General features: G+C 48.2%; 2 protein-coding genes across 2 annotated transcripts in view; both read left to right on the top strand.

Annotated features, from left to right (window-relative positions):
* ValRS (Valyl-tRNA synthetase) overlaps nt 1–15,416 on the top strand; it is a 139,201-nt gene that overhangs the window by 94,341 nt on the left and 29,444 nt on the right. The gene's annotated exons all lie outside the window — the stretch shown is intronic.
* Nucleotides 14,129–14,874, top strand: LOC142777045 (uncharacterized). The gene has a single exon (XM_075881349.1). The coding sequence runs from the start codon at nt 14,263–14,265 to the stop codon at nt 14,872–14,874; it is 612 nt and encodes a 203-aa protein (XP_075737464.1). The 5' UTR covers nt 14,129–14,262.

Raw genomic sequence — 15,416 nt, 5'->3', positions numbered from 1 at the left:
GCCCACAATACGACGATTCAATCAACAACGGGCTTTTCTCTATTTTTTATATTATATGGTCGTGACCCATGCAGCACACTCGACACAATCCTGGCATACAATCCTGATGCCTCCGAGTTCAGCCCAGTTTCTGAAATGGCCGAACATGCCGAAGAGTGTCGTCAGCTTGCTCGGTCCTTCACAGCCGATAATCAAGCCCCCCAAAAAAGATCGCCACGACTGTGATCTTGTTCAGGACACTTTTCCCGTCGGTTCTCTCGTGTGGCCCCGACTGCCTTTCCACTCTCCTGGACTGACTACCACGTTTGCACCGAAGTATACTGGCCCTTACCGCGTCATACAGCACCCTTCTTCTGTCACCTATGTGTTTGAACCGCTCAAGCCGTCCACGGACAAACGCCGCCTTGGTCGTGAGACGGTCCACGTCAGTCGCCTCAAGCCCTGCTACGACCCTCCTGTTCTCTCGTCACCTTGAGTCGCCAGGATGGCTGTCTTTGTTGCCTGGGTATTGTAGTGGGTAATTCGCAAGGCACTGACTAGTAGGACCATCTCTCTCTGAGTAGACGCTGGACTGCTCGAGCATTTCTGTCCGTACCGGCTGCCTGCCTACTACCTGGCGTCGCTATAAAACTCCATTGCAAAATGAATAAAAATGTAAGAAGTGTGTAATTTTTGGTTGTTAGCTGGTAAACAGTGCAATGAAACACTATGCAAAAGTATTCAAAACAAAGAAAATTCAGAGTATATATATTTTAGGTGAGTGACTTAGGAACAGTATAAAAACGAATGAATGTTGTACAATATGTTTCTTTTCACATAGACAAAAAAAATCAAAACCGAGGTGCTGCTTCATTGCTCGTGCCATGCGGTGAAGCATTGCATGGTTTTTCGTGAGGCACAAGTGAACTCGTACACTTTTCTCAGTACATTTTTGTTGTGTTTCGGTAAGAGTCTTCAGGCCTTTTGCTATAAATGGATGCCCGTGAAGGGACTAATCCTTTTATAAACGATATGTTTAATGAACTTCATCATTTCATCTAGGGTTACCTCGTTTCTTGAGCCATTCCACTTCGTATAGGTTGGCATTCCAATATATGCATCCAAGCATATTTGTTTGAATTTTAGTGCATATTGTATATAAAAAAAAAAACAATATCGCACGCAGTTCTAAAACGTTTCGCACTGCTCCGTAGTCAGGGCCATGATGTGCTCAGGGGGCCTTCTTGTCATTAGGAGAAGGTCTGCAGCCGGCGCCAGCACACCACGCCCCGGCGACGTGTGGTCCTCGCATGTAACCAGAGTAGCTTTAAGATTGTGCACAAAGATCAGAAGCTATACGCACTTGCACTGGAGGAGACAACTTCAGGATGTAAGCAAAACAACCGCATCTTTCTCTTCGCACGCCAGAAAACGTGTTCGCAAGTGCACAATTGAGGATGGGTTCGCACTTTCGGAGGCCGTTGAAAGAGAGGATGTGGAAGCACCTGTCGATGAACGCGAGACACCAGGCACACTTGCAACGTCAAATTTTTGCTCTGGTGGAGCAGGAGTCCCGTGCGTAGGCGCGTCGATGCAACCACACTCTTGCGTAGATAAAGAAGCTGCTCCACGTGTACTGTCCGGGCGATCACCGTCGGCACACGTGCGAGCGGAGAGCCTCGCCACGCGGACAACCTTCATAGATCGCTTCCTTGCACCGAACACTTGTTGCGTCTTTCTTTGCATTGGACGCATCGTGAGCGAATGCAACAAAAGTCTCATAAAGACAGTTGAAAATCGTGTCATGAAGACGTTTTAAAATCGTTTCGTAAAAACGGTTGGAACATGGAGAGTATGCGAATGGCTGCAACGATAGACGATAGCAAGCGGAACCCTAAGAAAACGCTGAGGACAGAGGAGCAGCAGACGACGGAGAGCCGCATTATGTGCAAGAATACTACGTCATCGCGCGCAGCAGCCAATCGTATTTGCAGGGTCCTTCTCTTCCTTGAGGAGCGCGCGCATCGCCCAATCCCGGCGACGCGTCTCTGCCTCGGGAAACTTCAAAGCTCTCGCGAGCCCTCCAGTCATGAGCAGCTTGCTCCTTTCCAGCGCTGCCGCCGTTGCCGCGGGTGGCCGGCAAAAAAAGTGGGAGAATTCACAAACAAAACAACACCAAAATGGCGGAGCTCCGTCAAGCGGTCGAGAAACTGTGATCGCGCCAAGTTGGGCTATTTTGAGCGCTCCCGTGTCGCTCGAGGGCTGCAACGACTTGTAAACTTTATTTTAAACAGTTTAGCGATGAGTTATACATTGATATTTACAGAAAAAATAGTTTATGACAAGTACTGCCCGAACATGTGGTTTCCCAAAAATCTACTGTTTCGCGATTTTTCCGTTTTCATAGGCCGTGTGCCCCCTTAAGTGCTGAACGCGATAGCGATATCCTGTCCCTGGTGCTTACTTCAACCGCTTAGTGCTGAATTTTTATTGCATGATGTTACTCGAGAAGTTTTAACTGTGGATTACTATACAGTGTATAACCGATAAAGTTGAAAGTGGCTTGTGTCAGTGAAGCTTTCGCATATGGCTGCATTCTGTGTAATGGGTGCATGCGAGTTCTATGCATGCGAGTTCACAAATGCAGATATAAAAATAACAAAATGTATTTGTGTGCTTGTAGAAAAACCACCAAATACATGTTATTTGCACAGATTCAGGGGTTATTTAAACAAATTGGCAGTTGGTGTAAGCAATGTTGGGAACTATATGCCTGTAAGTGCTTCAGAGTGGATGTCAAACTCAAAATATTGTTGAACTTTCCGATGTCTTCTCCCCTGCTTTTCACATGGACCGTTTCTCAATCGATGAAGTAGCGCTGTGATCCATTGGTTCATTGCCTGACAAGGACACTTTACGGCTTTTTTTTAATTTGGCATTTCTCGGCAGACTTTCGATAGCTGCTATTACGAAGAACATAATTGCCAACGAAACTTACATGCAGGCTGTAGGCGGCAATGCTAGCCTAGCTTAGTTTCGACTGATTAGAGTAGGTCCTAGCCACACTGTACTCTAGCCTCCCAAACCCAACTGTCGAGCTGCAATACTCTCGAACCTAGCGACGGGCATCTTCAAGGGGCTGGGGTACACTATAGCGTTAGCCTCGCCGCGCTTCGCTTCAGTACACTCCAGCCACGCTCACGCAACCGCTATGCTGCACTACTCTCGAACCAAGCAACAGAAACCTTTTTGGGGGGGCTGCTAACTCTATAGATACTAGCCTCGCTTTGCCTTGCTCGGGTACAAGCCCTGCTCACGTAAAGGTGCGTTTATAGTGGGACGTTATCGGAGCGTTGGAAAACATCACATGCGTCAGAGCGCATCGGCTGAGTCTAGTCATACATTGGCTGCAGCAGTGCCTCGACTTATGATCTGTTTTCGTCAACATGACACAGCGTATGCGCGCGTCAACCTTACGTCGAACCATAGTCGCACCTTTCTAGGTGCTAAAAACATGAATGAAAAAAAAAAAAAAAGCTAGTGTGCTATGCACGTGTTGTTGTTAATCATCATCATCATCAGCCTGACTATGTCCACTGCAGGACAAAGGCCTCTCCCATGTTCCGCCAGTTAACCCGGTCCTGTGCTTGCTGCTGCCAATTTATACCCGCAAACTTCTTAATCTCATCTGCCCACCTAACCTTCTGTCTCCCCCTAACCCGCTTCCCTACTCTGGGAATCCAGTTAGTTACCCTTAATGACCAGCGGTTATCCTGTCTACGTGCTACATGCCCGGCCCATGTCCATTTCCTCTTCTTTATTTCAACTATGATATCCTTAACCCCCCTTTGTCCCCTAATTCACTCTGCTCTCTTCTTGTCTCTTAAGGTTACACCTACCATTTTTCTTTCCATTGCTCGCTGCGTCGTCCTCAATTTAAGCTGAACCCTCTTTGTAAATCTCCAGGTTTCTGCTCCGTAGCCAAGTACCGGCAAGATACAGCTGTTATATACCTTCCTCTTGAGGGATAGTGGCAATCTACCTGTCATAATTTGAGAGTGCTTGCCAAATGTGCTCCACCCCATTCTTATTCTTCTAGTTACTTCAATCTTGTGGTTTGGCTCTGCGGTTATTACCTGTCCTAAGTAGACACAGTCTTTTACAACTTCAAGTGCACTATTACCTATCTCGAAACTCCTTCGCTATTTTAACTATCCTATCCATATTGGTAGTTATTTTGCCTTCATTGTCCCTTAGTGCATACATCCGACTTTTGCCTACGCCAAGTTTCCTCTTCACTGCTTTGACGCTTCCTCCGTTTTTCAGAGCGTGTTCAATTCTCTCCATGTTATACCGTCTTACATTGCATACCTTACATCTATTAATCAAATTCGAAAGCTCTGCCAGTTCTATTTTGTCTGTTTTACTTGACACTTTCATAATTTGACGCTTCTTAATTAGGTTCTTCATTTCCTGGGAAAGCTTGCCAGTGTCCTGTCTAACTACCCTGCCTCCAACTTCCACTGCACACTCCGTAATGACACTAGTCATATTATCATTCATTGTATCTACGCTAAGGTTGGTTTCCTCACTAAGAGCCGAGTACCTGTTCTGCAGTGACACTCTGAATTCCTGAACTTTCCCTCTCAGTGCTAGCTCATTGATTGGCTTCTTGCGTATCAGTTTCTGTCGTTCCTTTTTCAAGTCTACGCGAATTCGAGACCGTACCATTCTATGGTCACTGCATCGTACCTTGCCAACCACTTCCACATCCTGCACGATTCCTGGGTGTGCACTCATTATAAAGTCTATTTCGTTCTTATTTTCGCCATTAGGGCTCCTCCATGTCCACTTGCGGTTTTGTCGTTTTGGGTAGAAGGTATACAAAATCCGTTAAATTATTGCGTTCTGCGAATTCTACTAGTAGCTCTCCTCTGGCGTTTCTAGTACCGATGCCATAATCTCCTACTGCCTGGTCTTCAGCCTGCTTCTTCCCTACTTTTGCATGAAAGTCGCCCATCACTAGAGTATACTGTGTTTTTACCTTACTCATTGCCGATTCCACGTCTTCATAGAAGCTTTCAACTGAAGCATCATCATGGCTGGATGTAGGCACGTAAGCCTGTACTACCTTCATCTTGTATCTTTTATTCAGTTTAATTACGATACCTACCACCCTTTCATTAATGCTATAGTATTCCTCTATGTTGCTAGCTATGTTTCTGTGAATTAGGAACCCCACTCCCAGTTCTCTTCTGTCTGCCAAGCCCCGATAGCAAAGGACGTGCCCATTCTGTAGCACCGTATAGGCCTCATCTGTCCTCCTAACCTCACTGAGCCCTATTATATCCCATTTAATACCCTCTAGCTCCTCGAATAGTACAGCTAGACTTCCCTCACTAGATAAGGTTCTAGCGTTAAACGTTGCCAAGTTCAGGTTTCAATGGCGGCCTGTCCGGATCCAGAGATTCTTAGCACCCTCTGCTGCGTTGCAGATCTGACCGCCGCCGTGGTCAGTTGCTTCACAGCTGCTGGGGACTAAGGGCCGTGAGTTATTTGACGTATGCATGTGGGAGGTAGTGGCCGGATACTGCACCAGGGTGGCCAATCCTTCTCTGGTGAGGGAGTGCGTTCCCGGCGGTGGTTACCGGTGAGGCCGCACCCCAGGCCTCTCAATGCAGTTTCATCAACATGTGGATTTTTTTTTGTTAATCCGGTTGGGAACTGCGCGGCACCGGGATTTGAACCACGGACCTCTTCCATGCGAGGAGGATGCTCTAATCACTACGCCATCGCCCCACCCGAAATGCATGAATGAACCATGCAGCCGAAATGAACCATGCAGCCGAAATGAACCATGAATCAAAACAAAATGTTGGCAAATTGATACATGACTGATTACATCTATGGGGCTCCCACACAAAACTTCTATGGTTTGCGTATTTACACACAAGGTAAATATGAATCATTATCAACTATTTCTAGGTTTCAGCAAATATTAAAACACATTTAAATTTTGAAGAAATATTACAGCATTCAAATTCGGTTTGAAAAGAATTTAAAATATAATAAATTTGGTAGTATTGAAGGTGAAGAGAGAGAGATAGACTTTATTAATTACCGGCAGATTGCTGGGATGGGCTCCCACCTAGGGGCCAACGGAGAGACCGTGTCTCCCGGCAGCTTCCTTGGCCTGCTGGATCGCCCAAAGTTGTTTGTCCAGGCCCGAACTGAGCAGCGCAGTCCGCCAACGCGCCCGAAGGTCTTCATTGGAGGCCGCGATCCCAGAATTTCTGACTAATGCTGGACATTCCCATAGTATATGGTCGAGAGTGGCTCTGGTGGTACAGTACTGGCATAGATTAGAACTAGAGACGTCAGGATATATGTGGTGCATGATGACAGGGTTCGTGTATGTGCGTGTTTGTAGCTGTCGCCACTGAACGGACTGGGCCCGATTTAGCTTGGAGTGAGGCGGAGGGTACTCCCGCCTTTGCAGTCGATAGTGTTGAATTATGTCATTAAATTTAGTGAGCCGATCGTCCCATTCCCACACCGGCGCAGAAAGGTCCGTTTGGGTGGCCGCTTCGTCTGACGTGACTCGGAACGTAAGACCTCGAGCCACGTTGTGCGCCACTTCATTCGGATTGGCCTCCGCGTTACCTAGTGGTGTGTGGGCAGGGAACCACAAGATGTGTACGTATTTGTTCGCCTCGTGAATTTTGCCTGTATTAAGAATCCGCAATGCCTCGGGGGAGATTCTGCCGCTGGCGTAGTTTCTAACGGCTGTCTGCGAGTCGCTGATTACGCATGAGGCGTTAGTGTGGGCTATGGCCATCGCGATAGCCACTTCCTCTGCCGTTTCTACGTTCCGTGTCATAATTGACGCGCTGCTTTTGCATTGTTGTGTGTGGTCTACGACAGCAGCCACGAAGTGGTGACGCTCCTGGTAGCGTGCTGCGTCGACAAAGACTGCCTCATGGTTGCGCCCAAACATCTTTGACATGGTCCTGGCTCTACTGACACGTCTGCCCTTGTTGTGTTCAGGGTGCATGTTTCTTGGTATGGGTGGTACTGTTAGCTTAGCACGGATAGTGCGTGGTATGTCGTGTTTGTCTCCGTGTTGAGTGTGGTAAGTAATACCGAGATTACATAGAATCTGGCGGCCTGGCTTAGTCTTGGCTAAACGCTCGAATTGGGAGATTTGTTGCGCCTCAATAAGTTCCTCAAGGGTATTGTGTAAACCAAGTTGAAAGAGTAGTTCGGTGCTGGTGTTTTGAGGCAAACCTAGCGCTTGTTTGTAAATTTTCCTAATTAGGCAATTGAGTTTTGACTTTTCCGCGGTGAACCATCGGTGGTACGCCGCTGTATAGGTGATGTGAGTTAGAACAAACGCTTGGATCAAACGGATGATGCTGGCCTCTTTCATGCCTTTGTGTTTATTGGTAATGCGCCTAATGAGGCGCATCGTGTTAGACACTCTGGCTTCAATGTTGCGAACTGTCTCTCCGTTGGTACCCTTACTTTCTATGATCAAACCTAGCACTCTGATTTTGTCCACGGTTGGTATGGCGTGACCATCGCTTGTAGTGAGTTTTATATCAGCGTGTGCCTGCGCTTGGGGATGTTGTTTGGGTGGCCGACCTCTAAGTGTAGGGCGATATAGCAGTAGCTGAGATTTCTCCGCCGAGCAGGATAGTCCAGTTCCTTGTAAATACCGTTCGACTGTGTCAATCCCCTCCTGTAATCTCTGTTCAATGGAACCGTCACTGCCGTCGCACACCCAGAGGGTGATGTCGTCGGCGTAAATGGTGTGATGAAGTCCTTGGATGGTTTGAAGTTTTGAAGGAAGACCAATGAGGGTGAGGTTAAACAACATGGGAGATATCACGGAACCCTGCGGGGTGCCCGCACTTCCTATGGTTATTTCGGACGACCTGAGTGCTCCCACAGTGATCGTGGCCGTTCTGCCCGTAAGAAATGCCCTAATATAGTTGTACGTGCGAAGCCCCAAGTTTAGGGTATTGACCTGATTTAGAATGGTGCTATGCGTGACAGAGTCAAAAGCCTTCTTCAGATCAAGACCAAGTATGCCCTTAGTGGAGCGTCCCGTACTGTCTATGATGTGATGCTTAAGCTGCAACATGGCATCCTGCGTTGAAAGATGCCTGCGGAAGCCAATCATGGTGTGTGGGAAAAAATCATTGTCTTCGAGGTAATTTGTCAGTCTAGCCAGGAAAGCGTGTTCCATCAATTTGCCTATACAAGATGTTAAGGAGATGGGCCTAAGATTGTCAGTATTCAGTGGTTTGCCTGGTTTCGGAATCAGAATCACCTTGGCCGTTTTCCAATGCGGGGGCAAGATTCCGGTCTTCCAGCAGTTATTAATATAGTCTGTGATATGCGTGATCGACTCATCGTCCAAATTGCGTATCATCTTATTCGTGATGTTATCCGGACCTGGTGCAGATTTGGTGTTAAGTTTTTGTAGGGCGGCACGGATATCCGCTTCGGTGAATTCTTCGTCTAGAGTAGTGTTGATCTGGCCCGTATAATCTGGATGCTGCTGAGTAGGAGCCTGAGAGATATATTTGAGCTCTACCTCCCTAAGAAACTCCTCCTCGGTGCCCTTGTAAGCATGTATTAGTTTGTTGATGGTTTGTTGTTGGGCGGTTTTGCTGTCTTCTGGGTCGAGCAGGAACCGTAGAAAATGCCAAGTTTTACTAAGACTTAGTTGCCTGTCCATCGCATCGCAGGTTTCATCCCAGTGTTGCCGGCTTAGCTGTGTTGCATACATCTCTATCTCTGTGTTGAGGAGTGCTATGCATTTCCTGAGGTTTCTGTTGTGTTTCTGTGTCTTCCACCTCTTTTGGAGCGATTGCTTTGCCTCCCACATGTGGAGGAGCCGGCTATCGATCTCTTCGAGGTGTGCCTCAGGAGGTACGATTCGGGTGGCATTATTAATATCCTGTTTAAGCGTGTGTATCCAGTCCTCTATGTCGCTGATGGGTTGGACCTGGTTCTCACGTGATTTGCGGAACTGGGTCCAGTCTACCAACTTTAGCTCTTTTCCCGTGAATTTACGTGCGCCACCTTGAACATGTACCTCGATGATGTAGTGGTCGCTACCCAGGTCCTCTAGGGTATTTTTCCAGGTGGCTGCTGATGTGTTTCTCGTGAACGTCAGATCAGGCGTTGTGTCTTTACTGGAGCTAGTGCCCGCACATGTGGGTGTGCTAGGGTTGGTGATGAGAGTTAATCCCTCTTGCTGCGAGTCAAACCAGAGGGCCCTACCTTTAGGAAACACATAAGAGTATCCCCAGGCAGTGTGTGGTGCGTTGAAGTCCCCCGCTATTAAGATGGGATTTTGGCCAGCGATGTTGAGGGCGCGTTTAAAGAGTGTGAGAAATCTGTGCTTTTTTGTTTAGGGTTGCTGTATATGTTTAGTATAAAAAGACTTTCCTGTGTCTTGCGTTGCGGAACGAGTTCAATAAATATATTGTCTATATTGGTAATTTCCGTGTCGTGTTGCGTGAACGTAAGGTTTCGTCTAACTAGGGTGGTAAGGACAGTCGTCTCCCCGTTGACATGTCCGATCGAGCGGTAGCCTGCCAATTTAGCGAGACAATGTGTCTCCTGCAATAAAATAATATCGGGCTTAACTTTCCCCTTAAGGTATTGGTTAAGATTTGCTTGCTTATTCGCGTAGCTTCTACAATTCCATTGCCAAATTGTGTAGGCGTGATTTCTAGCTATGATGAGATGCAGGGGGTAGGAATGTCGCCGGCTGTATCACACTGAATGCCGACGAGGAAGGTTGCTTTACATTCGCTGTGGGGTCCAGTCCGCTAGGTGGCAGAGGGGTGATTCTAGCCTCCACAGCGATGAGTCGCTGTTGTAGGTGTTCGTTTTGTTGCTGGGTAATTTTAGCTATAGTCTCTACGCGGTCAGTAAGGGCTGAGATCAGTCGGGATGCGTTGCTCATCCACTCATTTAATTCTTTGACTGATTGCTGAACTTCCTTCAGGACTTTATTCTCGGGCGTTACGCGTGCGGGTTTGTATTCATTGGCCTGGGTTTCGGCTCTGCGCTTGGGAGGTGGTGGTGTTGTACCTTCCTCCAATTTTTTACTGGGTGTAACAGCTGAGAGCGGTGGTACTACTGGTGGAGCATGTTTTGTTGTTTTATAGTGGTGTAACTCCTCCTTGAGGGTCCTGTTTTCCTCTCCTAAAGCTGTCATTTTCTGCTTACATTGTGCTAACATCTGCTTTAGCTGTGCTATTTCAGCCTATAATTTATCAAGTTTGCCTTGAGAAGCGGCCTCCTCAGACCCCGAGCGCGCCCCCTTGACTACGTCTACCTAGCCCACCTTGAAGGTTGCGCCAGGTCCAGGTGTACGGCTCCGAGATGTTGACTGCGACCGGGAGCGGCGCCGGGAGCGGGGCCGGGAGCGGGGCCGGGGGCGAGACCGCGACCGAGACCGCGACCGAGATCTCGACCAGGCTTTCTTTCCGGGCTTCCGGGTAGGGGTAGTGTCCCGCTGCTCGAGGCTGTTGTCGACAGGCGTTGGCTTCGTCGGGTAGTCTTCATATCGTTGTTGTTGTCGCTCCCATCGCCGGCGTTTCACCAGGTACGGCGTCTTGTAACGTGCCCTGCACGCCTTCTCGGCCGTCTGGTGGTCGCCGCCGCATAGTTGACAAGTGGGCTGGCATTGGTGATCTTGCGGGGGGTTGGTCGTACCACAGCCACGGCACACGTGGTCTTTCGGGTTTGGGCATACATCTGCGCGGTGCCCCAGGCGACCGCATTGGTAACACGTCTCTATCTGTTTGCGGTAAATGGAGCACTTCAACATTGCCCCACCGTATCGAACGTATGTTGGCACGCGAAGACCAGCGAACAGTACGATCACCGTCGTTGTGTTGCTGAGGCGTTTTGCAGCGATGGCTGTAGGGTTCTTTGTTGTAATCACATTAGCTGTAATATCTCGGGCAGTATCTTCCAACGGGATATCACGTATCATGCCTTTCGACGTACCGTCTGGTGCTGCTTCATATGCGCTGGTATCGTACGTCTTGTTGCCGACCACAATGCGAGAGATTTTCTGATATCTATCAGCATGCGTCTCGATGGGTGTGCTCACAACGATGATATTTTGCTGGAAATTTGGGCATATTGTGTCCTCATCTTGGGCGTCTCTCGGAATTTCAGCGGCGTGGTAAATGCAAGTCGCCAGTCGGGCGGCTCCATAATCGGTGAGTCGAAGGCCGCCTTTAGGTCGGATGATGATCTTGTAGTCACCTCGGGGCAGTGGAGGCATCCGGCTTAATCTTGTTATTTGACTCAGGCATTGCTCACGCCGTTTCCTGCTGTTATTCCCTCGTTGAGAATCCGCACTGGGTTCTAGTGATTGCCCGCGGGTCGACTTCTTTGATCCTACGGTGCTCCATCCTGTACTTTCTTCGAATTCTTCACGAGAAATGGGTTCTCCCTCCACAGTGACCTCCATTTCTTCTCAAAAACTTGAAGGTGAACAAATAAAAATATTTAAACTGCATGTAACCCCCTATAAAGGTGGTTTTACTGCAGTAGAGGAGTGCCATACCGTGAAGACACCTTTTCAAGGAACATTAAAACAGCGGCAAAGTTTTACTTCAAGTTTAATACCGGTGTCACACTGGCACTTTTAATCACGATCAGGGCGATCCGGATGAGTTCTCTTGATCGCGATCAATTTCATGACCGCTGCTACACGGCCCAAGCTAATCCGGTTTGAGGTTGGGTCAGATGAAATGCCCCAGGTGGCATTTGCGTGCCGTAAAACATGCCACTGACAAGACTCGACGTATGGTATATGTATAGATTCCTCTATCAGCAATGTTATTCGTGCAAGAACGACTTGAACGTCGAAAACTTTGCAGGCTGCTGCAATAGTAATTTCATAAATCCATCACTCGATGAAATTTTCCTAGCACTTACCGGTGTTGCTGCGAGAGATTCTTAACCTATGCTTTTTTTTTTTCTGATGGCCCAGGCTCGTAGCCGTGTAGTCGAAGTGAAGTGTCAATCTCATTGTATGCACCAGTGGTTGCACTTGTGGCACCTCAAGTCAGTTCCAGGTTCTCCTGCCAGCAGTTAATTACTGTAAAGATATCTTAATTCGACCACGAAGTGCGCATACGTTGCGACGTGATTGAAAGGCTTGCGAAACTCATAATCAGCTTGCTTCTAGGTGTTCCGACAGCTCCAACGGAGCGAAAGTTTAACTAAGCGCTGAAGGCAACGGCCGACCACTTGTCGTCTGCTCTCCTGTAACTACATGTGGTCGATGCGAATCCTGAAATATGCAATACCTTAGATATTGTTGCAAATTAAACAGTTTAGAATTTGCATTTTTATATACATCTAGCTGTTTTAAAGCGTTTTTATCTAACTATGCTCGATTTTCTTGTTTATTGTGCTTTCAACAAGCTCAGCTAGGTGGTGCAGACGACAGCAAAATCGCGATCTCTCAGGAAGTTCGCGATTACGCCTTATCGTGATTAAAAGTAACTGTGTAGAAGCACCCAATCTGTATCGTGGTTAATACGGATCGACACTGACCACGATTAAAAGTGCTCGTGTGACACAGAAATAAATGAGCGTTTTGCCTTCAAACCATTCATCGTTACATTTATTATCTTGCTAACCGGCTTATATAAGTTAAGTATAGTAAATCTTAACATGTAACATTCTTTATAGCATATCAGTGGCATACTACCAAAAGCCAAATCCTACTACTATTCAAAGTTGCTTCCACTTCTCTTTTGAATAAAAGATAACCGACAGTTGTGCACAGCTTTTTTTCAATTAAAAAAATTGCACAGTACCACCGGGTCATGGCAAAAATGCCCATTTTTTTCATATACTATGGGATATATGCTGTCAAATTTTATTCAAAATTATTCAACCAAATCACTATTCGCTCCGCACCTAAAATTTGCTATTGGCAGAAGGTTCGTCATTTTAAATTATTCATATTATTTGAGCTTCTTTGTTACTTTCAATGAGGAGCAGAATAAGGATAAAAGAAAAGTAGGGAGCCTAACCAAGGCTGTTTGTTTTCTGTGTTCTTTCCGGCTTTACAATATTTACCATACCTCCAACCTTATTGCCTTCAATTACCCCACCAAGATACACAAACACCTGTTCCAAAATTTTGACAACTCATTGCCAGGCAACTGATTGTTGCTCAAATCTTTTCCTTAAAAACACATAGCCAGCTAAAATCCATCGTAGCATTTTCTCATGAGCCACAGCTCATCTTCAGGCTCCCTGAACAGGATATCTGCTAATCACAGTTGTGCTTCGCCGGACTCTCCAGTGTGCCTTGAATAGACTCGATGACCGGCCATTTAATGAAGCAAAGATCTTAGGAGCCTGGTCGCGCAGCACATCAGCACAGAAAGCCACACGAGCCCTCCTGAGATACTTGACAGCAACTTCATTGAGGGACCGCCTGTGAAACTCGGCTTTGTGTGTGCGATGTGACATGTGTCTATCCTCTCTTTTACTCCCCTCTCCCCCTCCCCAAGTGTAGGGTATCAAACTGGATGCATAGTCTAGTTAACCTCCCTACCTTTCCTACATTCCTTCTCTCTCTCTCTCTCTCTCACACAGTTGTGCTTCCTCATACTCCTTTCAAGTACAAACTTTACAGAAGCACGAACTAAATATAGCCATGATAATGTACAACTCGGTGAGATAACAAAATTGAAAAATAAAGAAAGGGCCACTATGAGGGCACCTAACAAGTTATGAATTTAATGTGTCATAACAGCACAAGTGGTATGGATAAGTAGACCTCCCTGAAGGGCAATGACAAGGACTTCGCATCAAATAAAAGAAAACCTAAACTTTCACGCAAATGTGGAAAAGTCGACAAACTCTGATACAAGACAAACAGTTAAAAAAGGCCATTTATAAGTGCCTGTAGCAGGCGAAGTGGGTGCGGCCCACAACTGCAACTCTTTAGTTCCTTAGGACCTGTAGAGGTCGCCACCCTTCAGTCATTTAGTTCGGCTGCCACTAGCATGTGGCGCCCCTGAGATTGTATATATTTTGCCCCGAATAAAGTGGGAGGGCCCTTTTCGTTAGCTGAGCAGCTGTCGTGCGTATCGTCTCTCTCCGCGGGCACGGACCGCTCGTGCTCCGGCACGCTCGCGCGGCACCAGTCACAAGACATGGTGTCAGAAGTGGCTGCGTAACGCCCCCTCATCCCGAACTCGCCCGTACCGCACGACGATGGCCCTTGACGGAGTGGCGCCGAAAAAGCTCTGCCTCAACCTTCAGCCGCCCGCACCGTTCGACTTCGTGAACCCGGGAACCTGGCCAGCATGGCTCAGCCGCTACGAGGACTACGCCGTCGTTTCCGGCCTGACTCAAGCATCCGGCGACATGCAGGTACGCTCGTTGTTGTACTGCATGGGGCCGGAGGCCCACCCACTTCTTGAGACGTTCTCGCTCGACACCGCATCACTCGCCTCATTTCAAGCGGTTGCCGCCAGCTTCACCGACCACTTCGTGCATCCGGCGAATGAACTGTACGAGTCGTCGCGTTTTCACCGGCGTGTTCAGTTACCCGACGAGAGCGTTGACGCCTACTACGCCGAACTGTGTAGAATGGTGAAGCGGTGCAACTATCCGTCAGTTGAGGTGGAGCAAAGGCTTGTACGCGATGGATTCGTCGTCGGCCTCCGCGACTCGCGCCTTTCGGACCAGCTTTGCCGGAACGCGAAGTTGACGCTCAAAGAAGCATGGATGCAGGCCCGTCAATCAGAAGACGCCGACAAAGAAAAAACGTTGCCTCAAAACTGCGCAGAGCACTCCCGCGAGCTACACCTCGACGCCGTATGAGATGAGAAGTTCGCCTCTCGCCGCCGCAACTACGATAAGCGGCCTTCATCCCCGCGGAAAGCAGAGCGCTCCTGCCAGCCGTCAACATGTGAATTCTGCGGCCGCGTGCCACATCTACGTTCTAACTGCCCTGCTCGAAACTCCGTCTGCAACTTCTGCAAAAAGAAAGGACACTTTGCGGAAGTGTGCCGCGCACGGCTGGCAAAACAGAAGCTCGGCTCCATTCAGCTACACGCTGTCGGGACGCTCGCCGCGGCAAAGTTCGCCGACATCACCGTTGACAACTACACAGCGCAGTTCAAGGTCGATTCCGGAGCCGAGGTGTCCGCCGTTCCGAGCGACTTCCCTGCATTGCCGGCCAAGCTCGACCCCGTCAACAGCCTGCTCACCGGACCTGGCGGTCAGCCGCTGCGCGTGCTGGGTTCGTACATGGCGAGACTTCGGTGGCACGGGAAAATGAGCTCTCAGCGCTTGTACGTGATCCAGTCTCTCACCGTACCTCTTCTTGGACTGCCGGCACTTCAAGCTCTGGAAGTTGTAAA

This window comes from Rhipicephalus microplus, chromosome X (assembly GCF_043290135.1).
Source record: "Rhipicephalus microplus isolate Deutch F79 chromosome X, USDA_Rmic, whole genome shotgun sequence".
Classification (NCBI taxonomy): Eukaryota; Metazoa; Arthropoda; class Arachnida; order Ixodida; family Ixodidae; genus Rhipicephalus; species Rhipicephalus microplus.
This window is presented reverse-complemented; position numbering and strand designations above follow the sequence as displayed.

Coding starts and splice junctions, on each gene's coding strand:
- LOC142777045 (XM_075881349.1), top strand. CDS start 14,263: ATGGCCCTTGACGGAGTGGCGCCGAAAAAGCTCTGCCTCAACCTTCAG.